This window comes from Cenococcum geophilum (assembly GCF_001692895.1).
Source record: "Cenococcum geophilum 1.58 unplaced genomic scaffold K441scaffold_41, whole genome shotgun sequence".
Classification (NCBI taxonomy): Eukaryota; Fungi; Ascomycota; class Dothideomycetes; order Gloniales; family Gloniaceae; genus Cenococcum; species Cenococcum geophilum.
In genome coordinates this window covers 864,882-888,659 of record NW_027137599.1, presented here as the reverse complement: position 1 = coordinate 888,659, position 23,778 = coordinate 864,882, and the positions used below count along the sequence as shown (strand labels likewise).

The following is a 23,778-nucleotide window of genomic DNA, read 5'->3' as shown; positions in this document are numbered from 1 at the left end:
GGGCGCCGAATGGTGGCGCACATCCGCGCCACACCTTTCAGCCCCCGCCACACCAGCCTATTGGCCCGTTTACTAAAAGTAAGTTGTTCATCTTCGGTATATTCTCTCTGGACATATATCTAAGTACTCTCACTCATTCCAATCCACTCAACTAACATCCATTGCATCGCCCCCTCCTTCTAATGCCTGCTGGGCGTCACTGTTCATGATATTCTCGGTTGGGCTTTCGGGGCCATCATCTGCAGAGCCCTCGCCCTCCATACCGCCACCATCTCCTTCGATACCCTGACCTTCGTCATCATCGTCATCAAAGAATCCATCTTCTTCAGACCAATCCAGGTCGTTTTCGAGCTCTTCGGAGAGATCAGTGTCCCCCACAGCCATCAACTCGGCAGCCTCTTCTTTTGACACTCTTGTCCCGTATCTGCGCTTGCCTGTAGCTACTCTGTTTGCCATATGGGCTGGTTGTCTGGCCAAGTCACGAACTTGAGCCATGATTCTATACTCCTTTGGTGTGATGTCCAGGTCGCGCCTGAGTTGCACTTCCCTGGTCTCCCATATGTTATCATCGTTGATTATCTCCGGCCATTTGAGGATCCTTTGATAGATGCTATTATCAGGCGTGCCTCCTTCTAAGATGGTGGTGATTTTGTCTCTCATAATCACTCTGGCCTTTGCCCAAGTTCCCGCATGATGCCAACCATGAGCTCTAGCCTGTAACAGGCTTAAGAAGGAATTCAGAACCTTAGAGATTGGACAAAACACTTACATCGCATGTAGTCCTGATATCACTAATATCAAGGACCTGGCGGATCACAGGATCAGTGATATCGCAAGCTTGCCACACCTTTCCGTCTCGTGAGACCGTTTGTCCGTCGAATATGTGTCCTCGTCCACCTGCTGTTCTGCTTCCCGCACCGTTCCCGGTTGTATTCTCATTCTGTGTTCCATATGCATTTGTTTCATTCTTTTCTCTCCGGAATGTTTGGAACATCATCGATTGATAGTGGCGGTACTTGGGATCCGAACGCGGATCTACGCCGAATTTGATGAAGCAATCTCTCCACGGCCCAGAATTGAATCCATATGCAACATAACCATAGGCCACCCTAATTTTTTCAAATCTGTCTCGACCGAGAATGTTTAGAAGGACACGCCTTGTCATTATGGGACGTTTCTCGAATTCGGCCCGAACATCACGGATGGCCGCTTGAATATCCGGCCTTAAGCTCTCTTCGGATGGCAGGGGAAGCGTAAGTGACGCCGGCACAGATTCAATGTCGAATTCCACAAAATGGCCATTGGGAGTCTTTGGCATCATATTCGCAATTTGTAACTGGCCTGAGGCATCCGTGGTAAACTGAACACCCGGATTCTGACGGTAACTATTTTTCTAGGATTAGTCGACGGATTCGAATAATCTTGGCTAACCCACGCATAATTGAGAGACATAGCCGACTGGCTAAATACTGCTGCTGGTCCTATGTCGGGGTACAAATGAATTCCCGAGGTTGTATTCAGCTTGAATGCTTTCAGCTTCTCGTCTGGGTATTTTGTTAGAGCTAGTACATGCCTAAGACACTGATCAAAAGTCTTACATTCAAGCGGCATTATGCATTCTCTAATACTGTCCATAAGAGGGTTGCGGGTCGTAGCGTATTGAAAGTCGGGCAAGCCTAAAATGTCAGGCTGCATTCATAATACAACGACAAGGTTTACAATTCTTACCGCGGAATCGATGAGTTTCCTGAACGACACCAGAAGGCTCAACACCGTATTCGGTAGCATTGTCTCGCAAGCAACGAAGCACGGTTTTGGCCTCAACGAATGGCATGTTCGGGTTCAATGGAACTCGTTCGACAGAAGCTCCATTTTGCTGAACTTCAGATCCAGAGAGAAACGGCCCATTTGAGCCCCGTTTACGCTTGCGGCCTGTTCTTTTGGGCACTGTGACTTTGAGTAACAAATTGCTTGTTTTGACCGTACTGGACATGACTGGTTTGGCCAAGGCATCGTCAGGCCGCAGAGAAACTCCGATGGTTTTGGTGAAGTCCTTCAGTCCCAAAAACTATGGGACCCGTTAGCATTAGATCATGAATGTTTTTATGCAATGAACTCACTTTGCTGAGTTTGACTTCTCCACCCAAAGATTTAATACCCTTATCGACATTTTTCACGATGCACGGATGCTCCACGATTGTGATGAGTTGAGACGGTACATGGAGCCATGGTGAAGTTTCCGCCCCATTGGGTGCTGCTGCAGACTGATTTCTCTGCTCGTGCGTGAGGGCTGTAGGCTGCGGCGAGGCCATAAAGGCGATGCAATTATTATAGCACGTGAATGCAAGTGATGCGGTGGCCGAACGTAGGGATTTATCAGGAGATTTGGGAGCTTTTGGAACTTTATCTGGCTAGCGAGAGTGTGTAGATATCGTTGGTCACTAACAACTATGTATAGCACTTATTTTTAAAAAGCGATACAGTATAACCCTGTCGCCATGCTGTAATTCCCGCAGGCTTCTAGTCTCTTGTATCGGGGGTTACTGGGCTGTCTGAAAGAGGAGAGGGCTCCTGCCAATCCCAAACTTCACCCACCGCTGCCCCTAAGCGTTCTGGCTGGCACCAGAGCACCACCACCAACACCTTCTCCAACCCCGCGACCGTGCGCTCTCTCGCTAAGGGAAATGGTTGCTCAACCTCCTCAGAAGCCGTCACTCGCATCCCTCTAGATTGTCTCGTACTGCACACCAGCATTACTCTGTTGCCAGACCTCTTTCGCACCTCCATGCTGAGCTAGATCCGTTCATCATTGTCTCTTTTCTTTCGCCATCCACGTGCGCCGAGCTCTGTCTTCCCAGCCTACCGTATCACAGCAACCGTTGCTCTTAGCCTTAAACAACCATAACTCCTCCCCGAGCCCCGGCCTTTTCGATGTCTGCCTGAGTCGGCCTCACTCCCTACACCCTACGATACACTTTGTGAAGGCGATAGCTCCTTCTAGGATTGTCTCTCTTAGGCAGCCCGGCTTCGCTGCGGAGTCCCTTTGAGGGGGAAGCCCTTCTCGAACCGTGTCACTGGAGACATTCGCACCATATAAGGTGCATTCGCGCAGGTCGTAGTTATGAAAGGTTTCAGGCAGAGAGTTGTAAGCGTTCTTGAACACCTCCCGACCCGTCGACCCCTCTATTGGCGCTGTCCATTCGGCTACAGCTTTGGCTGAGCGGAAGCTAACATACTCAGCACGAGCAGCTCTCGCGGGCTAAAGACAACAAATCATCGAAAAAGAAAGATTCGACTTCTGGGACATCTTCGCCCTCCCATGGTGGCTCGTCCACTCATTCTCCATCAGGCTCGGCCCATGCTACTCCAACGTCATCTACAACACAGCTGATAGATTCACGCAATAAACCGCTTCCGGCTGGAGACAATGGTGCAGGCGTCACACCTAACTCGGTGCAGGCTGCGCAACCGGGCCTACCCAATGCATTGGCTGCTGGACCACAGTTCTTAGCTGGACAGCAAGGCATGATGAGTCTTGGTGGTGCGGGAAGTCCCAGTGGAGCAGGCCCAGGCACACCCCATCGAGCAAACCAGCCTCTTGCGCCCAGTGTTGTTATAAGTCCGAGCGCACCGGTGAGTAGAATTTCATCTGTTTCAGGGCAAAAGAAAGCTCGCATTTCTTTGCGCCGTGTCTTGGTGTGTGAAATATGCAGGGTTTGTACCAGGACAATAGATCATATTCGCTAATTATAGGCGGCTCAAACAGCATGTTCCTCCACCAGGAGCCGCGGAAACAATGCCAGGCGACCTTCTACCTCCTAAGGCCGGGCAAAAGTCTTTGCTATTCGACCGTCTCCAGACCACACCCAAGGATGTCGCGGAAGGCATCAGAACACCCAAAAGACAACACTCTTCCAGATTTGATATCTCAGACCAGAGACAGCGAGAGCTGGAGAAGCTCCCTGGTTTTCATGAAGTTCCTCCAAACAAGCGCGAAGAGCTGTTCATGCAGAAAATTGATCAATGTAATATCATATTCGATTTTAACGATGCTAGCGGCGATATGAAGTCCAAAGAGATCAAGCGGTTAGCCTTGCATGAGCTGCTGGACTATGTTGCGAATAATCGACAGGTCATCACCGACCGGATGTACCCGCGTGTGGTCGAGATGTTCAGCAAGAATCTGTTTCGACCAATTCCTCCACCTATGAATCCGCAAGGGGAAGCCTTTGATCCTGAAGAAGATGAACCGGTCCTTGAAGTTGCTTGGCCACATATCCAAGTTGTGTATGAATTCTTCCTTCGCTTTATCGAGAGCCAAGACTTCAACACAAATATTGCAAAGCAATACATCGATCACAGCTTTGTGCTCCAAGTAAGTGTGCAAAATTAATGACGCCAAAATTTATTGCTAAACGTATTATAGCTCCTGGAATTGTTCGATTCGGAAGACCCTCGCGAACGGGATTTTCTCAAGACAACGCTTCACCGAATATACGGCAAGTTCCTCAATCTCAGGTCGTTCATTCGGCGTTCGATGAACAACGTCTTCTTCCAGTTTATCTATGAAACCGAGCGCTTTAATGGAATCGCGGAGCTTCTAGAAATTCTTGGATCAATCATCAACGGATTTGCTCTTCCACTAAAAGAGGAGCATAAGCTCTTCCTAACGCGCGTTCTTATCCCACTTCATAAGGTGAAGAGTCTCAGCATGTACCACCCTCAATTGGCGTATTGTATAGTACAATTTTTGGAAAAAGATGCGGCGTTGACTGAAGAGGTTTAACCCCCTTATCCTTACACTTAGAACATTGCTGACTCTCGAAAGGTTGTCTTGGGTCTTCTACGATATTGGCCGAAGGTCAATAGCACAAAAGAAGTCATGTTCTTGAATGAGGTAGAGGATATTTTCGAGGTTATGGACCCTGCGGAGTTTGCAAAAGTCCAAGAGCCGTTGTTTAATCAGCTTGCGAAATCCGTTGCTAGCCCACATTTTCAGGTATGCAAGCAGCCATGATTCTAGAATTTCGCTCAAACTAACATTTGATTTAGGTCGCTGAGCGAGCACTATATTTCTGGAATAACGAATATTTCTGTAACCTGGTTAGCGACAACGTTGAAGTGATTTTGCCCATTATGTTCGCTCCTTTGTATGAAAACTCCAAGGGCCACTGGAACCGGTAAGTCATAGTAGACTACACTTACTTGCACCAGCTAATCTGCTATAGAACTATTCATGGTATGGTGTACAACGCAATGAAGCTTTTCATGGAAGTCAACCCACAACTATTTGATGACTGTTCGCATGACTACGCCGAGTCTCAGAACAATGCCGATCAGAGACAGCAATCACGACAGCTGAGATGGGACAAGTTGTCGGAGCTAGCAAAAGCTAGACAAAATGGAAGAGTAGAGGCGAAACCACCAGCAGCTGCCGGACAGGGCTCCAAGGTCAGCTCACCAATGCGATTAGATGATGCGGATCCGTTGAGTCAAGATAGTCAAAGACGGCTGGAGGCCCTCAGACTTCAGGATGATGCTCTGTCAGCGCGTGAGAGAAGACCCAAGGACTACGACAGGCAGAGCCAGAATTCGGTAAGTTGATTTACGAGTCTTCAGCATTCCATTTTGGGGAAACCCTTTTCATGACCGAATCAGTGTACTCTTAGTCGTATCCCTAGGTCTCTAAAATTCCTTCTATTCTTGAGATCAGTTTGCTTTGGGTATGATGATCTGACTTGGTTTTTGTGCTTTTTCCTTTCAGCGCCGGCACCATTCATCACAGGAAGAATCGAGAACACAACGATCCGGGGGCCGGCCACGGAGTAACAGCCGTCCTGGATCGGCTGGTGGTGTTGTTTCTCCATCAATTTCACGTAGCAATTCCAGCGGGGCTCCTCCACAAGGACCTACCCGTTCCAACTCTGGCGGAGCTGTGACAAGGATTGGATAACAGGGGCAGTTCATGATGTCTCTATACACGCCATGCACGACCTTGTTCTTCCTAGGTTTACTTTCACCCTAGTTGTGGCTACGATATACAGAGTTGTTGTTTGCGGATGGTCGACGCAGGGATAAGCTCCTAATACTAGCTACGGATTAGTTGATTTCGGACCCTTTATATTATTCTCTGTTCTTAGTGATGGGTTTTTGTTGCGGGAGATGAGGTTGCAGAATGCGTGGGTTTTTGGCCAAAAACGAGATTGGAGCGTTATTTCTTCTCGTCTCATAGGATTTGAGTGGGATTAGGGATTTGGCGGCGTCTGCAGAATTGAGTGGGCTTGATGGGGGAGTCTGTCGCTATCTGTCATGAGTTTGATAGACCTGTCACGCTCCGACAGCTGACATAACATTCCTGCACTGTACTATGAATTGGCCGGGGCAAGCTAAGTGAGGTGAAAGTTTTGCGAAAGTGGTGTAAAAGTGGTGTGAAAAGTGTTGCTGGGTGCCAATCTTTCACCCTCTTGACATTCTTTTATCCCATAATAGGCAAAAACTCGCAAGATATGCCCGAAGAGGCAATGCGAAATCAGCTCGCGATTAAAAGCCAATATTAATGTTCAGCCACTTTTATGCCTTTTCAGTGGGGGAGTCGCCCCGATTCCCCCATTTGAGGCTGAAAAACCGTTGAGCGTCCGTCATTTTCTGTTTGGTGACGGGAGGCGCGGACATCATTTCATTTCCGGGCCCCTTTCCCTCCGCACCTGCATCCCCGTCGTTGCGCACACCCCCCGAAGCCCCAAAATAGCCTCGCGCCCCTCGACCGCCCATCTGCCCATCTGCCTATCTGCCCATCTGAGATCTGTCCCCAGGGTTCAAAATCTTTCCCTCAATTCCTGTCACTCCTTAAGCATTGGTGCTGACCTATTCTTGTCCACCTTGTCCTCTAGAAATATCCTTTGGTCGCCGCCTTTAGTGATCTACGCGACTCGTCCCGCAACTTCCGCGCCTGGAATTTTTAATCCTCTTCACCTTTTCAACATGTCGAAGCCGGAGTGGATTCAGTATGGCGCCCCATCCCTTGAAAGACCATTCGGCCTTGCATTATGGCCTATATTCGAGAAGGGCTTCGAGTCCGTGAAAGGATACAAACCACAAGACTTTCGATTTGTGCCTGGCGAGACCCCAATATCAACCCTGAAGGCTACCGCTGCCATCCTTGTGTCCTACTACTTTATAATCTTCGGAGGAAGGGAGTTGATGCGAAACCGACCGGCATATCTGCTCAACTTTCTGTTTAAGGTGCACAACTTCTACCTCACGGTAATTAGCTTTTGCTTGCTGGTGCTGTTCGCCGAGCAGCTTATTCCCATTGTTATGAGGCACGGGGTTTTCTTTGCTATCTGCGACCACCAGGGAGGCTGGACAGATAAACTGGTTATCCTTTATTACGTAGGTCATCAATACATGTTCTCGTATCGATTATGCTGATCCGACCGACAGCTCAACTATCTGACTAAATTCTTGGAATTGTTAGACACCTGCTTTCTCTTCCTGAAGAAGAAGCCCTTGAGTAAGCCCTTCCTCACATCTCCAGAGGCTATCGATACTAACAGTGCTCCTAGCCTTCCTCCACACCTACCACCATGGCGCGACGGCACTGCTTTGCTACACCCAGCTCATCGGGAGCACGTCTGTCTCATGGGTTCCTATTACTCTAAACCTCATGGTTCACGTCGTAATGTACTGGTACTACTTCCAAAGTGCGCGCGGGATTCGCATCTGGTGGAAGAAATACATCACCATTATGCAAATTATCCAATTCGTTCTTGACCTTGGTAAGCCTAGAGAATACCGTGGCGTCTGTTGGCCTTCTAACAAAACGTTTCTTAGGCTTCGTGTACTTTGCATCCTGGACCTACTTCACCTCTACCTACTGGCCATGGCTCCCGAATGGAGGTAAATGCGCAGGCGAGGAATTCGCCGCCATCGCAGGCATTTGCATCCTAAGTTCGTATCTCCTCCTCTTCATTTCCTTCTACTTCGCCACATACTCGAAGCCTGTACCAAAGGGCAGAGGCCGTGCGAAGAGTGCTCTCGTTGAGATGGCAGATGAGAAGGTACCGACTGTTGGGGAGGCGAGGAGGCGTCTCAGTCAAGGCGCGGCATCGTTGGCTAATGGGCATGCGAACTCTACGGGTTCTTCGACACCGAATGGACGAGTTACACGGTCGCGCAAGGCATAAAAGGCTCTCCCCGGACTAGGCCTACGATGGATTGAGAGGATTCTGACTACCTTCTCTTCCTGCACGAGCAATGTTGTAAGGCACCTAGATGCCCGCTTTCGATTCACGTGTCCCTACAAAAGATTTTTGAAGAGCATTTAGTCTCTAGTCACTCAGATCTTGGCTGTCTTCCAGAAAAAGCCCTCGCGGTATGGACTCATCGTTTCTTTCGTCATCCTAGAGACGAGGATGTACGCTTGTTATTTTTTTTTAGGTGTAACTATTATGCTTTTTGGGTCATGACGGCATTACCGTAAATGTAAGATTACCGCACGGCACGGCACGTATGTAGAAGTAATGCATAATTTGTTTGATACAAGGGAGACTGCGGTTTGTGTCTTCTATATGCATTTGATACGCATATTTACGGTGTTGATCACAGCTAGTCTCAATATCACGTGATAGTAGTCTCCTAACCAGAATTCTGGGATCATGCCACAACGATTGCAGCCGAAAGCAAAGTACCTCACTTTACCATCAATCACTGCTTTTCTCATCCCTCACTACCACCACTCCTCCGGACTCCTGCTCCCTCTCCCTCCCCGCTCCGCTATGCCCTTCGTTCGCGCCGCGTCTCGCGCCCGGCCGTTGTGCTTGCTCAGGGCTCCCGCGCGCCGGGTGACGCCGGTGCTGAGCTCCAGGCCAGCTTTCAGTACGACTGCAAGACGGTGCTCGGATGACCCGCACGCTGAGGAGACCTTTGAGGAGTTTAGTGCGAGGTAGGATGGTTCTCTTGAGGGACGATTGGGAAGGCAATGGCCCCGTTTTGCACCTCGAGGCCATTCGTCATTGGGGCCTAGGGATCGCCAATTGGCATGCTTTTAATCGAGATTGTGTCTGCCATTGAGCTTTTTACTAACAGACACCGGCTTTCAATAGGTACGAGAAGGAATTCGACAACGTCAACGATGTCTTCGAGCTTCAGGTACGTTGCCGTTGCTGCTTCCGTGCTCGGACTTCCCACCCATTACTCAGAGGGACGGATAAGAAAAGCGGTAGAGCTAACGATGTGGTGGGATAACAGCGCAACCTTAACAACGCCTTCGCCTACGATCTCGTGCCAGCACCATCCGTTATCGTCGCTGCCTTGAAGGCTGCTCGGAGAGTTAATGACTATCCGTCTGCTGTGAGGGTTTTCGAGGGTGCGTATATCTTACGGGCGTGGTTCTCTTTCTCTGGACGTACTATGACCCCTTCTCATCCTCTCATTGAAACTTCGAAAATTTTAGCGATCAAGAGATTCCGAAATGATAGAATCTCGGAGACTACAAGAAACTTGCTAACAAGATCCTCTCCCAGGCATCAAAGCCAAAGTCGAAAACAAAGGCCAATACGACGAATACCTACAAGAACTAGAGCCGCTGCGGGAGGAGCTCGGCATCGTTCTCAAGGAAACTATGTATCCGGACGCCTAAATACTCCCTCTAACCAGATCGTGTTGATTTTGGGCCTGTAGATGGATCGGGGTTGGGAAGGCGGGACTACTAGAGCTGGGATGACGAGTCTGCCGTTGTCTTGTATCATCATGAATTTCTTTGTTTCTGAGATGGACGCCTTGGAGCAAAAGTATGGAATGGAGAGGGGAATGAGGAGCGGTATGCCGCTTGTAGTGTGCTCGGTGATGAAGCAATTGTACAGGTTTTTTCATCTTGTGACTGCATGACTTTACACTTCTGCTAACTCTAGTGCTTTGCTCCCTACGCAATTTGTTGTGTCCAATCGCTACTTAAAACTTCACACCAATCTTTCAAGGGTTCTCACCCCGATGAATGGAAAGATAACCATTTTGACGCTCGAACGTAGCCAGTTGTATTCCACTAACATCCACTATTTACAATCAGGCTCAAATTGCCTAGAGTCAAAAATTTCCTCATGCCGCCACCAATTCCAGCTGTACGCGGGGTGTACTGTCTGCCTCCAGACGTCAACGCCTTTACGCCAGCCCGTCTATGTTACAAAAATATAAAGCATTATCGCTTCACAAAACCGTAATCCAGTTGGACACATGGCCATCTCCTATAGCTTTTAGTCCTTGCTGGCGTACTTGAACCATAGTGGTCTGCAGTCCTCCTGGTTTAACCAAGCTTCACCGTCCGTGAATCGGCCCGTCACGCAGCCGCTACATTTAGGGTTATTAGGGCAGTTGAAAAAAGGAATGTGCTGGTAGCCAATGTCGCGGAACCTGTACGACGAAATCGGTTAGCATTGACATGAAATTGAGGGGGGTGAGAATCTTACCAATGAATTTTGCTTTTATCCGCGAACAGCCCGAGAGCGATAGAATGTACCGGTGCGTCTCCCCATCTCTCGTAGAAAAACCCGCCTGCGCGATCCAAGTGGTCGAAATACTCCTGATACGCTCTGCTCCGCCAAAATTCCATGTCTCCAATTTCGAAGTTGGACCAGAAGTGACATGTCGAGTAGCCGTTTGCCTTCGCGTTGTGTCCCGGCCTCTGCTCCTTGTCCTGCAGCCACTCGATCGCGTTGTTCGGGCTGAGATAATGCGCATGGTCCGCGATAAACTTCCTCGTTTCCGGCCACAGTGTTGTTACTGATTGGGGGGAATCGTAGATGTTGATGTTGAAGCCGTAAGTTTTGTTGTGGTCTTGCATCCAGCGGAAGACATCGTAATCGACGTCACAGAAGAAATGGACTTTGGGCTCTACACGCCAGTAGTAGCGCGTGTTGGCGAGTGCCGGGTGTTTAAAGAAGAGCCCGCTGTTCCAGCGGCACATTTGGTGATAGGAAATCTTCGACATATATTGCACGTCTTGCTCGGTGAGTACTGCAACGGATTCCTGGAAGAGGTCCATGTTTATCCAGCTGGGGATTTCCCAGTGTTCTTTGGGTACGATCTCTGTGCATTATAGGTTAGATGCTGGTTTGGTGGGAGGCCGACAGGGAGGTTCTACCGTATCGAATTTCTGCTTTCGTGACTGCTCGTGTGCGCTTCTTGAATTCTTCTGTGAATTCTTTATCATTAAAAAACGTCCACGGGTAGTTAAATTTATGGTTCCATGTTCTCTCCAGGTCCCGCATCGATTGTAGCATGTCTTCCAACTCCTCATTTCGCACCAGTGCAAGTAGAGTCGCATTGATTCTCGCAGAATTTGGGTTATTTGGTTCATAGTTGTCACCTTCAACTCGTCGTAGGGGTTCCGGTGGTTCGCCAGAAGCTGAAAAGATTAGAATACGTAAATATTAAACGGAAGCCTCTCACGTACGATCTAATTGGGGGTCTCTCGTCCATTCTTTAATCTTTCCCGATGATGGTCGCTCTATTGCCGCGGGAGCTTTATAAATTTGGAGGACCATATAGAAAAATATACATAACGTCACGGCCGCCAGCAGGCGCATACTTTTCGGTAAGGCCATGTTGGGAGAGGGCTGAAAGACGGTAGGGAGACTTGCATTTGCAGCTCTCAAAATCCTTGAGTACGCAATCAGGGCGACGGAGCTGGGATGCCGTTTTTCCGACGCGGGAGTGAAGCCAAATACGGCAGTTAGCGTGCCGTCAAACCACTAAGCATGTAAAAGTTCAAACACTACAATGGCTCAATCTGCCAAAATTAGCGCTCTCACAGATGAGCTCATCGTGTCTCTGACGATCTTTTCTCCAGCCACAAATGCTCAAGCCTTCAAGCACGCGAAGGACTCAGCTACCAAAGGCCTAAAAGCACATCATTACGCTCGGACGAATCAATTTGACATTCAGGCCAAACTGGACGGTCTTGACGAGAAGTTTCGTGTGCTCAATCGAGATGATTTAGCGGATGCGCTATTGGTCCGGTTGAAAGAGCTCTATAGATTCCAAAGCAAATGGACTCCAGAATCTCTTTCCCTCCTGCTGCGGCTTTCGAATCGGCCTGTAGAAAAGTCAAACGTAGAGGACTTAGACCTTCTTAAGCCACCTAACCCACCCCCACCCTTGACTTGGGCGGAGATCATTGCAGAGGACCTACTTGATAAAGACGGAATTTGGGAAAATATCGACTATGCCGCAGAGTCTTCCGAAGATGAGAAAAGCTATAAAAGCCAGGATCGGCAAGCATCTTCAGAAATCACACAGACATCCGGTATCGATGAGGACGACATCCCTGTTAATGCGGCGTCCTTCGTAAAATCGGTAGATGCAAGTGGTCTTTCCGGAATTGAAGCAGCACAATTCTGGCGCCCACGCTCAGAAACGGCAAAATTAGACTCTCGGTCAGTTGATACAAATACGCCCAGTGAAACTGATGGAACATCTGAGATCACCGAGTTACAGGCAATCCGTGAGATTCTCTTTATGCTGGCTGGCCTACCTACGTCGCTATTCGTCATTGACAAGCATAAGAAGGAGGTCACCGGCAAAAAGACGTTCATCCTCAGTCATACCATCCCCCAAACAATGAACAGCCTTCTGTCCGACTTTGGAAATATCGGATACAATTTGATCTGTTTACGCGAATTGGCTAGTAACCTACCCCCAGTAGCGCTATTTCAAACGCTTGAAGCTACAGTAATGAAGCGGCTATCAGATTTCAACCAGCATCTAGCGAAACTGCAAGCACGGTACTTCGCCCCTAATACTGCTATATCCGTGAGCCTTCTGGAAGTTTATCACGAAGTTCACAAGGCCGCTAAACCACTCCTCCATGCAGCGAAATTGGTCTCAGAAGTTGTTCCCTATCTTGAAGTCAATCCTTTCTTTCATCTTGAGACGTTTTTCGATCAGATTATTCTGGCTCAGATGACTGGTGAAATGGATGTCTTCGAGTTTCTCGCCCAGATCTTCTTCGACTGCCTCCAAACATACTTAAAACCTATCACGAGGTGGATGGAATTTGGCGAGCTAGGTGTAGATGACGAAACCTTCTTTATTGGTATGAAAGACAAGAGTAGTGAGGCCGCCTCACTCTGGCATGATCAATTTACCCTTCGGCGTGACGCATCTAGTGCACTCCATGCTCCAAAATTTCTGCGCCCTGCTGCCTTGAAGATCTTTAATACTGGAAAAAGCATAATCTTTTTGAGTAAACTTGGAATTCACCAAGCCAACTACTCTCCGACAAAAAAGACTCCTCGCTTGGACTATGAGGCCGTGTGCGGAACTACTAGTCCTTTTAACCTTGCCCCTTTTTCTGAGCTTTTTGATTCCGCATTCGAATCGTGGATAACGGGGAGTTACAACTTAGCCTCTACGGTTTTACGGGAACAACTTTATTCAGAGTGTGGCCTGTGTAGGATATTGGAAACTTTCAAACATATCTATCTCGCTGCAGATGGATCCTTATTCCAGGATTTTGCAGATAGCGTATTCGAAAGAATAGACAGGCGAGGGGTTGGTTGGAATGACCGTTTCCTACTAACAGAGCTTGCACAGGGAATATTCAGTGCTGTTCTCGACTCAGACGGCGCACAAAAGCTCGTCGTTCGGACAAGTACACCGAAGCACAATGGTCGTACGGTAAAGAACTTGACCGCACTATCAATCGACTACGTTGTTCGTATGAGTTTTCTCCTTAGTGGCCCGTGCTAATCTTACCAGATTCCCTGGTCTATAACGAACGTCATTCAGAGGCCTTCTCTCCAAACGTACCAACGGGTTTTTAGTTTCCTACTTCAAGTCTACCGCGCTAAATACCTTCTGAAAAATATTGATTGGAATACCACGAAGGCCTCAAGTGACCATAGTCTTACACAGCTCAGCTTCAAGCTTCGGTACCGTCTTATATGGTTCACTGATACGCTTCGGTCTTACTTGACAGAGACGGCCATTGCACCCTCTACAGCCGAAATGACTACCAAGCTCGAGAGTGCCGAAGACATCGATGCAATGGCTGAAATTCATACTAAGTACATCTCCCGGCTGCAGGCGCAATGCTTGTTAAGTAAAAATCTATCGCCCATCAACCAAGCCATAATCTCCCTGCTTGATCTAGGAGTCTTGTTCACGGACGTCCTTTCGCAAAATTGTCCAAAGAATACAGATAGTTTTACAGCCCAACCAAACCTATCACGGGAAAAACGGGAAACACGAAGAAAGCCAACCCAGAATCGTCGCCGAAGTGTGATGCCCGCTCCTGAAAGCTCTTCTGACGGTAGCGAGGAAGATGACTATGATGCTGATGCTGAGAGCACGACTTCTCATGAGGCCACTTTCGCTGAAAGCTTGGCCAAGATCCAGGAGCAGTTCGACCGTCTTGTTCCGTTCGTTACAGCTGGTTTGAGGAGTGTCAGTAGAGTAGGAGGGGAGGTATGCTGGGAAATGCTGGCGGAAAGATTGGAATGGCAAACAAGCCGCAGCCGTTCTTGAGATACCCGATGGTTTATAGAAAGTCGATTCCGTCGAGCGAAAGGGACAAAAATAGCTCAAATTGCCCTCTTAATGAACCTCAAAACTGCATTTCTCGCTTTCATGGAATAGCCACCGTGCCATTACACACACTGTAGGGCCTACTTAGTATAGTGTAATACATTGGTGGTATTGAGGTGGCCCGACGAGACTACTGAATTTCCATTTTCGATTAGTGTTGATGTAATTATGCCAAGCCGGCGCTAGCCAGGGAATCTTCCACGTCGGCACCATTTTCTATCATTCCTATTATTCTCACAATTCCAAGCAGTTACTTGTCTCCATTGAATTGTGAGGGAGTACAGCTAGAAAGGGAGGGCAGCTGTGTCCTACAAGTATAGACAAGTATAGCTCGGTTTGGTTTACTCTCTCATATTCTTTGGGATACATCATGTCGATCGTAAGTCCGTGCGTCGATGGTAAGAAAAGAAGAACTCGTGTATTGATTGATCTATGAAGAAAAGAGACTATATATACATAAGGAAGGTGTCGGAAATTAAGGGGAAAACAAGGGTAGGTACGTAATAGGCTAATAGGGTAATAGGCTAAATCCAACCTAAATCGACACACCCCCCCAGCTTTAAGCTCTCTAAGATTAAAGCTGTATTACCAGTCTTAGTGCGGTGTCGTAATCTAAAAGCTTTCCGGCAACTGTGTGTCTCTTACACCAGCCTCTCTTTGCAATCAATTAATAATTCCTTAAAGCCTTTTATTTAATTAAAGCATCTCATTAATTTCCTTTTTAATCTTAGGATCGCATACCCAACCTTTGCCCCGTTTTGCAGGCATAAGGTAGCCATACTCCCTAAAGTGGTAAAAGCCGCCGTAGAGATACTTACAAATCCCCTTTCCTCTAAAGGTTGTTCCGAAGGCTCCTTAGTTTAATCGCGATTACTTACTTTAGTGTTATCTAAATCGCCTTATAATCTTATATAAGGTACTTCGATTCTCGTCGTTATCGGTATCCTTATTATCATTAATAAGTCTATTTTACCAATAGTTTGTAAATCCTGGCTTAACTATATTTACTGCTAATAAGAAGTTATAAACTGCTTAGTCTCCTTCCGTGTCGGGTATATAGAGCTTCCTATATCTATCGTACGTTCTTTAGGGGTCGCGAAGCCACTCCTCTAAGTTCTAGTCCCTTGGTGGAGCTTTAACCCTTTAGTAGAGGCGTATAAGTTCTCGCTCGCGTGCTTGATCCGTTGGACTTAATTATTGCTTTAAGTTGATAAGCATGTGGTGCACTATATTGCAATTAAAGGTGTAGGCAAGTTCGTACGTAAGATCGTCTCTTGGATTTGTACTTGTGGAGCTCCAAGAGCCTTCCATCGTTGGTCATATTACTTAAGCTTCCGTTTCTATGTCCCTCGCAGCTCTCCAAGTTCTTCCTTTTCGTCTTTATTTAGGGCTAAGATAGTCTTTTTCTTTGGATTAACATCTATAGGCATTAGAGTTTTGGGCTCCTCAAGAGGTGGAGGATTGGGTGTATTTGGGTTAATATACGCCCAGATATCTTCGGACATTGCAACCGTTTTAATTACCTTAATCCATTCGTCCCAGTCGTTCTGGCTTATAGGAATTACGGCTGTCTTTTAGGCCATTATTTTATGTGGTAGAATAACGAGTATATCGTGTATGCCCGGACGCGAGCTGTATAGAGGTTCGTTGCGGAGGTAGGAACAATAGATGGGGTGAATATAAGGATTAGATACAGTACGGCGTGCAAACCGGGCTTATAACTGTCGATCGTAAGTCCATGCGTTAATGGTAAGAAAAGAAGAACTCGTGTATTGATTGATCTATGAAGAAAAGAGATTATATATACATGAGGAAGGTGTCGGAAATTAAGGGGAAAAAAAGGGTAGGTACGTAATAGGCTAGTAGGGTAATAGGCTAAATCCAACCTGAATTGGCACATTATCATGCGGTATCCTGCTGCTCCAACTGTATCAACTGTCCTTGCCACTATTTTATTAATCGTTATTATTTATGTTGCTCTTTTCTATCCCAAAAAGCATCACGAAGGCAGTGATGGTAATAACTATATAACCATAATCAGCCCCATGATTCCGATTATTATATAATCAAAGAAAGTAATTCTGATTTGGTTATATAGTTATATTGATTACGTCTTTTAGGCACGGGCCTCCCCCTAAAGCTCTACCTCTCCCTTTTTTTATTTCCGCTATTTCCGCAGTTGGTTATATAGTTATATCTACGTAACATAATCAGCAGGTGCGATTACGATTAGGTTGGTTATGTTCCTTGAGCCAATACCCGAACCCAGATCATCTCTGCCCTCGGGCAGAGTCACTTACCGGATGCCAAGTGAACAGGTCCTAAAAGATTGGGGTGACCCTCTTTTGAAATTGAGGTTTCGTCTTGCTATATCTCGTGCGAGATTACCATGATTCAGCCTGCAAAGCGTTACGGGAGCAGAGAACCTGTTTGTTTGGCTGTGCTGCAATTCACGTTCCACCCGGCCCTCAGCCGTAGGTTTAAGAATGCACGATTATCTTGCAGCTTCAAGCCCGCTAGATCTTCAAGGGGTGGAAAGGAGGATGTTCCAGTCGTTGCATTCCACGCTCCTCGAACAGCGTACGGCGGTTATAGCAAAGTTGAGTCGCACTGGACATACGGAATTTCCGCACTGTTACAAGCTCCCGGGGGTTATTTTTCCATCACGCCCACCGCAGAAAAATCCCGCGACCGCATAGTGGACTGTTATATGCGCATTGAAGGATCTGCACGCGGGACTCCAAAATCGAAGTGTATCTGGACCATGGCCGAAAATGAGGACAGCAAAGCTGGCCTACCATTAGACTTTCAGGTCGCCATTATTCTACATACCTCCAAGCCGTTCGAACTTAAGGTAGACATTGAATCCGAGATTGCGAAATGGTGGAAGTCGAAAGCTGTAGAAAGCACTGCTGGAGACCCGAGAGTCATCGATCCAACAGTACCAAGAGGAAAGCAGTATAGTGTCGGAGAAAATCTGGAGGATTTGAAATTGGCATCCTAGTTCTCTGGCGCTGTGGACAAGCTGCAACCGAACACGCCCTTAACCGAACAGACACCTCCAGATCAGATTGAGGCTCCAGATCAACTCGGTTCTAAAGCCTCCAGATTTAATCTAGAGCTGCAACCGAACGCGCCCTAGGTCTAGTTAAGAACAGTAGAACTAGATGCCTTGGGAAGACAAAGAGATAGTCGTTCGAAACGGACTTAAGAACTGTGCGGTGTGTCCCTCTCAATTCGATTCGTGAGCTTAAGACTAAGCATGGAAGAGTGATCTTCCTGCTAAGAAAAGTGTACCACTGCTACATAGTCCTCACTTATCTCAGTAAGCGACTCAGACGGCAAACGAGACAGTAAATCTCACTAGTACTTAATTAGTGTGGCTTTATATAAAACCCCTACTAGCTTTATTAAGCCCCTGCTAGCGTTATATAACCCCTATAATTATAAGCGCTGTCTTATTTGCTATCTAAGGGCCTTTAGTACGAAAATGTATAAAGGTCTACTTATTGATTAAACGCGATACTGTTAAAGAGCGATATATCTCCACCAGTTAACCAGTTAACCACTTTAAAAGGTAATCAATTATATTTTAAGGGTCACTTTATTTATCTATGTACTTATTTATGCATTTTGGCTAATATAAAGTTCTAAAATTATAGGTCGAAAATTTTTTATAAGTCTTATTAGGTCTACTTATAAATCCTCTCTAGATGCCTTAAAGTAAGCGATATTACTAACGGCAATATAGCGACTTGTGCTATTTAACTCCTCTAGCCTCTTTAACTCCTCCTAAGGCCTAGTTATATACTACCTAAATAAAATATATATTAACCTTAACTATCCTATAGCTCTAGAGGCTTATATTAAATGGTTCCAAACCATAAAATATAAAGCATTAGATAGAAATGCTTACCTATACTATATACCGACTCCTAAGGGGAAAGAATCCCTATACTTAATAGGTTAGGGCGCTTCGCTAACTAGTTTATAGAATAGGGGATACCATACTTATTATAAAAACTAGCTTTAGTAAAAGTATTATATTTTATACTTTCTTAGTCTTAACTAGCTAGATTATAATACAGCTTATTTTATTAAGTAAGCTAGGGGGGAAATAGGTTAAGTTAATTTGTTAATACCCTAGTATAAACCTATATTTAATATTAGCGGATATAAAATTCTATAACCCTTAACTACTTAAAGATATTAAGAATGGTATATATACCTATATATTACTTAGGCTAGAGTAAGCTATATCTCCTAAATTTTAGAAGATTTTATAGGATTTATCCTTCTAGTACTAAGTTAGACTAGTGGCTATTAATAAGTATTATATACTTTACTAGTAAAAGGAGTTTTAGAGCAACTTAATTTTAATCCATAAGCTACACCGGTCTCTTTTATTAAGTATTGTTTTCTTTAGCTGCTCTATAACTATAGATATTAAGATAAAATAAGTAGTAAAAAAAAGTAGTAGGTTTTAACCGGAGGGAACTAAACTAGGTATATTAGAGATTATTTATACGTCTATTAACCGACTAGATATCTTAATTTATATATTTCCGATACTAAAAAGAAAGATAAATTACTATAAGCAGTTATACTTTTTACTTAACTAAGCAGTTAAGTCTTTAGGCGGTAGCTTAACTCCTTAGAAAATACTAAAAATAATTATATCTCTTAATGGTAGAAGACGCGTCATGGTAGTCTCTTAGTACTTTAAGAAGTCTCTTATCTAAAAGGGCTATTTAGCGCATTTTATAAACTAGATAGTTGGGATATATATATCTTATATAGCGAAGTATAAATAGGATAGGATATATAATATTTTCCGTAGTAAGTAGTTAGATATTCGGATTATAGTAGCCATAACTACTCTTAGAATGGGCATAGATATCCTAGATATTTATATAATTGTCTAATAGAATCTCCTAATTATAGATAATATTAGAGATTTATAGCAAAGGTTTAGTTATATAGTAAGGGGTCGTAATAAAACCGAAGTAGCGATATTCTTTATACCATATTAGGCGTTTAATTAGTTAGGATATTAGAAGGAGTTAATATAAAAAGAAATTGCTAGTTAAATAATGTCTAAGCTAAAATATAGACATAATATACTTTTATATAATCGCCAGGCAAGTTAATTATAGTAATTATTTTCTTAGGGGAGCAGTTATTAGTCCGATTTAGGTTATAATAGCAACTTATTAAAATAGTACCCTTATTTAAACTAGGAATTTAATAGTATAATTACTAACTAGTTAACTAATAAGAATAAAGTTCGTCCCTAGATAAAGTAGGAGATTAAAAGTAGGGACTCTATAAGCAACTATTAGAGGGCTATACTAAATAGTAACTGCTACTATAAATACCCACTTTAGTTTCTTTAGAAGAATAAATGTAATTCTAAGACGTAAACTCTAAAGGCACTATAGGAGAGTTATTATAACGGTATAGGTTATAACTCTAATTTTCTTATTATAACTACTGCGCTAACTACTCCTATCTCCCTTTAAAAACTAACCTTAGGCTTAAAGTAAGGTACTACTCTCTAATAGCTAGTTAAGTGGTATTAAGTATAAGTGGATAAGTTAGTCCTAATAGAAGAGAGATTTACTTTAATACCTTCTTTATATTTCTTACCTAATTACTATTAGTAGGTAATTGCACGCGCCTTAATAAGGTTATCTTAGCTACTAAGTATAACAAAGCCTTATAGTAGGAACTACGGTAGACTTATTAATAGGCTAGGTATATAGGTAAATAAGAAGTTAATAACGTAATAATAACTAGTAGAGTAGTTGCCTAATAAATTAACTCTAATTATATTCTGAGATTTACTACAAAGAAGAGAACTATCTAGGTAGGGACTGTAGTCCTTTAAATATGCAATACTGCGCCTAAAAAATACTAAGTATATAAGGTATATAAGATATATAAGGTATATAAGTAGATTTTATAAATCTAATAGATTAATAGATCTCCTTTTATAAATCTAATAGATTAATAGATTTCCTCTTATAACTTATTATATAACTTAACTACCTTTTATTCTATAATTTAACTAGTTCTAGTACCTCCCGTACTTCTACTACTAGTCCGTTTATATCTCTCTTTAGTAGTTTAACTACTGCTAATATAAGGTCTGTAACACCATCCTCCTTCTCTTTATCTTCGCCCTTAAAGATATATCGTATCTCTAAGTTATCTATTAGAGGTATAGCATTCCCATTTTTAATTTAATGATCTTTATTATTCCTAATTATACTTAAGGCAACTTTATCCTTATTTACTAATCGTTATAATCGCGTAGTGCTTAAGATCCTCTCTCTTAGTAAAGTTATACCGTCTTATTCTTATTATATGGAGAAGAAGTTAGTATATATTACAATTACGGCTCTATTTAGTCGCTAACCTTCTTTATAGACTAAGTGTACAAAATTAAATATAAGATTATCTTATAATGTTTAATCCGTCGCTAATACTAAGTATACGCGTCTTATTAATCTTTAAAGTCTTTAACTTTTTTTATCTAATCTACTATAGGGTCCGGTATTTAATTTAAGGTTAAAAAGCTTAAGGCCTTTTTTATTACGGCTTATAATAAACTTTATTATTCCTTTAAAGAATCCACTCGTCTCCTTAAAGCCTAGCGTTACGTATTTAAGCTTTATTAAACTACGTTTACTTAGTTAATCCGCCTTAAGAAGGGTTATAAAAAGGTACGCTTTAAAAAGTACCGCCTTATAGAGTAAGGTCTTTATAAGCTTAAGGCTAAGGAGGTTAAAAAGGATTCTAATTAAGATAAGGTAGAAATAACTAATACGCTAATGGTAGATTCCTTAGGTAATCTAGCTCGTCTATTACCCTTAACTAATCCCTTTATTTTTAGCTCCTTTTTAATATTACCTAACCCTTTTTCTTCTAATACTCCTATACCTTTCCTATGGCGTTTTTTAGGTTCTATAGTAGCTCCTAGGTAGTCTAATTATAGCTTATTTACTTAACTATAATAAAGCCTTATAGCAGGAACTACGGTAGACTTATTAATAGGCTGGGTATATAGGTAAATAAGAAGTTAATAATATAATACTAATTAGTGGAGTAGTTGCCTAATAGATTAACTCTAATTATATTCTAAGATTTACTATAAAGAAGAGAACTATCTAGGTAGGGACTATAGTCCTTTAAATATATAATACTGCGCCTAAGAAATACTAAGTATATAAGGTATATAAGGTACGTAAAGTATATAGGCAGATCCTATAAATCCCATAGATTAATAGATCTCCTTCTATAACTTATTATATAACTTAGCTATCCCTTATTCTATAATTTAACTAGTTTTAGTACCTCCCGTGCTTCTACTACTAGTCCGTTTATATCTCTTCTTAGTAGTGCTACTGCTACTAATATAAGGTCTATAATACTATCCCTCTCCTCTTTATCTTCGTCCTTAAAGATATCTTATATCTCTAAGTCGTCTATTAGAGGTATGGCATTCCCGTCTTTAATTTAATAACCTTTATTATTATTTATTATACCTAAGGCAACTTCTTCCTTATCTACTAATTATTGTAATTACGTGGTGCTTAAGATCCTTTCTTTTAGTAAAGTTATACCGTCTTATTCCTATTATATAGAGAAGAAGTTAGTATATATTATAATCGCGGCTCCATCTAATTGCTAACCTTCTTTCTATACTAAGTGTACGAAATTAAATATAAGGTTGTCTTATAATGTTTAATCCGTTTCTAACGCTAAGTATACGCGTTTTATTAGTCTTTAAAGTCTCTAACTTCCTTATTTAATCTGCTATAGGGTTCCGTGTTTAATCTAAGGCTAAGAAGCTTAAGGCTTCTCTTATTACGGCTTATAATAAACTCCATCGTTTCTTTAAAAAGTCTACTCGTCTCTTAGAAGCCTAGTGTCGCGTATTTAAGCTTTATTAGACTACTTTTGCTTAGTTAATCCGTCTTAAAAAGGGTTATAAAAAGGTGCGCTTTAAAGAGTACCGCCTAGTAAAGTATGGTCTTCGTAAGCTTAAGGCTAAGGAGGCTAAAAAGGATTCTAATTAAGATAAGGCGGAAACAACTAATATACTAGTGGTGGATCCCTTAAATAATCCGGCTCGTCTATTACCCTTAACTAATCCCTTTATTTTTAGCTCCTTCTTAATATTACCTAACCCGGTTTCTTCTAATACTCCTATACCTTTTCTATAGCGTTTTTTAAGTTCTATAGTAGCTCCTAGGTAGTCTTATTATAGCCTATCTACTTAAACTTATACTATATTTTATTATTAACATCCTTATAACTAATAATCTTTAAAACTTACTATTTGTTTTCTTCTTACCCTCTATACGTATCTACTTCGTAAATTAATGGCTTAATATTCCTATATATTGGCTTTAGCATTATAATATATTATATAGGGTGGATCTTTATTTTAGCTATAGGTTTAACTTAAATATAACTAGTAAAATCCTTTATATAATTTTAAAAGGTCCTAGTTTAACGTAGTTTAACTTCTTACTTAGTTATTAACTTTTAAAATTTTTATATAGTAGCTATACTTTATCCCCCTCCTTAAGATCTAGTCCCTTAGATCTTTTAGCGTTATAGTACCTTTTTATCTTTTCTTATACTATTTTTGCTAATTCTATAAGGTCTATATAAAGATTTATTAGTGTCTTTATTCTTTCTTTAGCTATACTACTTATTTTCTTCGCTTATTATAGTAACAATAATATTTTTAGCTTATATCTATAATTTGCCTTAAATAGTAATATGCCTATTCCTTCCTATAGTATTATATTATATATAAACTATATAACTAGTAATAATAATACCTAATTATTCTATACGTAATTAATATAATATCTTAGATACTATTCTAGCGTTTAATTTAATCTTTTTTATTTAACCGTCTATCTATAGGTAATATACTATTAATATTATTATACAAACCCCTTATTCCGCTAAAAATACCTTTTAGAATACTGCTATAAATCTTAAATCCCTATCCGATATACTTTTACTTAGTGCTCTATATCTTATAAATACTTCCTTAATATAGATTCTAGCGACGTCTTTTACTAAGATTTCTTCTATATATGCTATAAAGTAGCCCTATTTAGTTAACTTATCTATTATTATAAGGATTATATTATGCTCTTATCTGGTAAT

At 42.9% G+C, this 23,778-nt stretch overlaps 8 protein-coding genes across 8 annotated transcripts; 6 read left to right on the top strand and 2 right to left on the bottom strand.

Annotated features, from left to right (window-relative positions):
- Nucleotides 1–85: 85 nt before the first annotated feature.
- On the bottom strand, nt 86–2,383 carry K441DRAFT_642010 (uncharacterized protein). The gene is made up of 6 exons (XM_067646674.1): nt 2,121–2,383; nt 1,729–2,068; nt 1,599–1,676; nt 1,436–1,544; nt 770–1,385; nt 86–714 (listed from the first exon to the last, which is right to left on the bottom strand). The coding sequence occupies exons 1-6, from the start codon at nt 2,310–2,312 to the stop codon at nt 148–150; spliced, it is 1,902 nt and encodes a 633-aa protein (XP_067500613.1). The 5' UTR covers nt 2,313–2,383; the 3' UTR covers nt 86–147.
- A 738-nt stretch (nt 2,384–3,121) lies between these two features.
- K441DRAFT_689059 (protein phosphatase 2A regulatory B subunit) lies at nt 3,122–5,953 on the top strand (the record flags this gene model as incomplete). The annotated part of the gene is made up of 8 exons (XM_067652259.1): nt 3,122–3,145; nt 3,250–3,633; nt 3,767–4,375; nt 4,427–4,780; nt 4,829–4,999; nt 5,053–5,180; nt 5,229–5,595; nt 5,786–5,953. 8 exons carry the CDS (start codon nt 3,122–3,124, stop codon nt 5,951–5,953), a joined length of 2,205 nt encoding a protein of 734 aa, XP_067500612.1.
- A 665-nt stretch (nt 5,954–6,618) lies between these two features.
- K441DRAFT_616667 (elongation of fatty acids protein 3) lies at nt 6,619–8,528 on the top strand. The gene is made up of 4 exons (XM_067645753.1): nt 6,619–7,392; nt 7,444–7,513; nt 7,566–7,778; nt 7,834–8,528. Exons 1-4 carry the CDS (start codon nt 6,982–6,984, stop codon nt 8,184–8,186), a joined length of 1,047 nt encoding a protein of 348 aa, XP_067500611.1. The 5' UTR covers nt 6,619–6,981; the 3' UTR covers nt 8,187–8,528.
- Nucleotides 8,529–8,699: 171 nt separating this feature from the next.
- On the top strand, nt 8,700–9,968 carry K441DRAFT_642006 (cytochrome c oxidase subunit VI). The gene is made up of 4 exons (XM_067646673.1): nt 8,700–8,944; nt 9,105–9,150; nt 9,250–9,367; nt 9,525–9,968. Exons 1-4 carry the CDS (start codon nt 8,778–8,780, stop codon nt 9,638–9,640), a joined length of 447 nt encoding a protein of 148 aa, XP_067500610.1. The 5' UTR covers nt 8,700–8,777; the 3' UTR covers nt 9,641–9,968.
- Nucleotides 9,969–10,013: 45 nt separating this feature from the next.
- K441DRAFT_616661 (glycosyltransferase family 15 protein) lies at nt 10,014–11,644 on the bottom strand. Its single transcript, XM_067645752.1, has 4 exons — nt 11,450–11,644; nt 11,138–11,401; nt 10,464–11,082; nt 10,014–10,407 (listed from the first exon to the last, which is right to left on the bottom strand). The coding sequence occupies exons 1-4, from the start codon at nt 11,598–11,600 to the stop codon at nt 10,251–10,253; spliced, it is 1,191 nt and encodes a 396-aa protein (XP_067500609.1). The 5' UTR covers nt 11,601–11,644; the 3' UTR covers nt 10,014–10,250.
- Nucleotides 11,645–11,775: 131 nt separating this feature from the next.
- Nucleotides 11,776–14,523, top strand: K441DRAFT_576211 (uncharacterized protein; the record flags this gene model as incomplete). Its single annotated transcript, XM_067644192.1, has 2 exons — nt 11,776–13,710; nt 13,756–14,523. 2 exons carry the CDS (start codon nt 11,776–11,778, stop codon nt 14,521–14,523), a joined length of 2,703 nt encoding a protein of 900 aa, XP_067500608.1.
- Nucleotides 14,524–16,476: 1,953 nt separating this feature from the next.
- On the top strand, nt 16,477–16,701 carry K441DRAFT_665119 (uncharacterized protein). Its single transcript, XM_067649448.1, has one exon. It carries the CDS (start codon nt 16,488–16,490, stop codon nt 16,647–16,649), a length of 162 nt encoding a protein of 53 aa, XP_067500607.1. The 5' UTR covers nt 16,477–16,487; the 3' UTR covers nt 16,650–16,701.
- Nucleotides 16,702–16,972: 271 nt separating this feature from the next.
- On the top strand, nt 16,973–17,587 carry K441DRAFT_698645 (uncharacterized protein; the record flags this gene model as incomplete). The annotated part of the gene is made up of 1 exon (XM_067653086.1): nt 16,973–17,587. One exon carries the CDS (start codon nt 16,973–16,975, stop codon nt 17,585–17,587), a length of 615 nt encoding a protein of 204 aa, XP_067500606.1.
- Between the last annotated feature and the right edge of the window lie 6,191 nt (nt 17,588–23,778).

Excerpts from the sequence above, each read along its gene's own strand:
- K441DRAFT_642010 (XM_067646674.1), bottom strand. The coding sequence starts at position 2,312 with ATGGCCTCGCCGCAGCCTACAGCCCTCACGCACGAGCAGAGAAATCAG. Across the intron at positions 2,069-2,120 it reads GAGAAGTCAAACTCAGCAAA|TTTTTGGGACTGAAGGACTT; the intron begins GTGAGTTCATTG and ends CGGGTCCCATAG. Across the intron at positions 1,545-1,598 it reads ATGCATAATGCCGCTTGAAT|ACGAGAAGCTGAAAGCATTC; the intron begins GTAAGACTTTTG and ends CAAAATACCCAG.
- K441DRAFT_616667 (XM_067645753.1), top strand. The coding sequence starts at position 6,982 with ATGTCGAAGCCGGAGTGGATTCAGTATGGCGCCCCATCCCTTGAAAGA. Across the intron at positions 7,393-7,443 it reads AACTGGTTATCCTTTATTAC|CTCAACTATCTGACTAAATT; the intron begins GTAGGTCATCAA and ends TCCGACCGACAG. Across the intron at positions 7,514-7,565 it reads CCTGAAGAAGAAGCCCTTGA|CCTTCCTCCACACCTACCAC; the intron begins GTAAGCCCTTCC and ends CAGTGCTCCTAG.
- K441DRAFT_642006 (XM_067646673.1), top strand. The coding sequence starts at position 8,778 with ATGCCCTTCGTTCGCGCCGCGTCTCGCGCCCGGCCGTTGTGCTTGCTC. Across the intron at positions 9,151-9,249 it reads ACGATGTCTTCGAGCTTCAG|CGCAACCTTAACAACGCCTT; the intron begins GTACGTTGCCGT and ends GTGGGATAACAG. Across the intron at positions 9,368-9,524 it reads TGCTGTGAGGGTTTTCGAGG|GCATCAAAGCCAAAGTCGAA; the intron begins GTGCGTATATCT and ends ATCCTCTCCCAG.
- K441DRAFT_616661 (XM_067645752.1), bottom strand. The coding sequence starts at position 11,600 with ATGGCCTTACCGAAAAGTATGCGCCTGCTGGCGGCCGTGACGTTATGT. Across the intron at positions 11,402-11,449 it reads GAGAGACCCCCAATTAGATC|CTTCTGGCGAACCACCGGAA; the intron begins GTACGTGAGAGG and ends TAATCTTTTCAG. Across the intron at positions 11,083-11,137 it reads GAAAGCAGAAATTCGATACG|AGATCGTACCCAAAGAACAC; the intron begins GTAGAACCTCCC and ends TATAATGCACAG.
- K441DRAFT_665119 (XM_067649448.1), top strand. The coding sequence starts at position 16,488 with ATGCGGTATCCTGCTGCTCCAACTGTATCAACTGTCCTTGCCACTATT.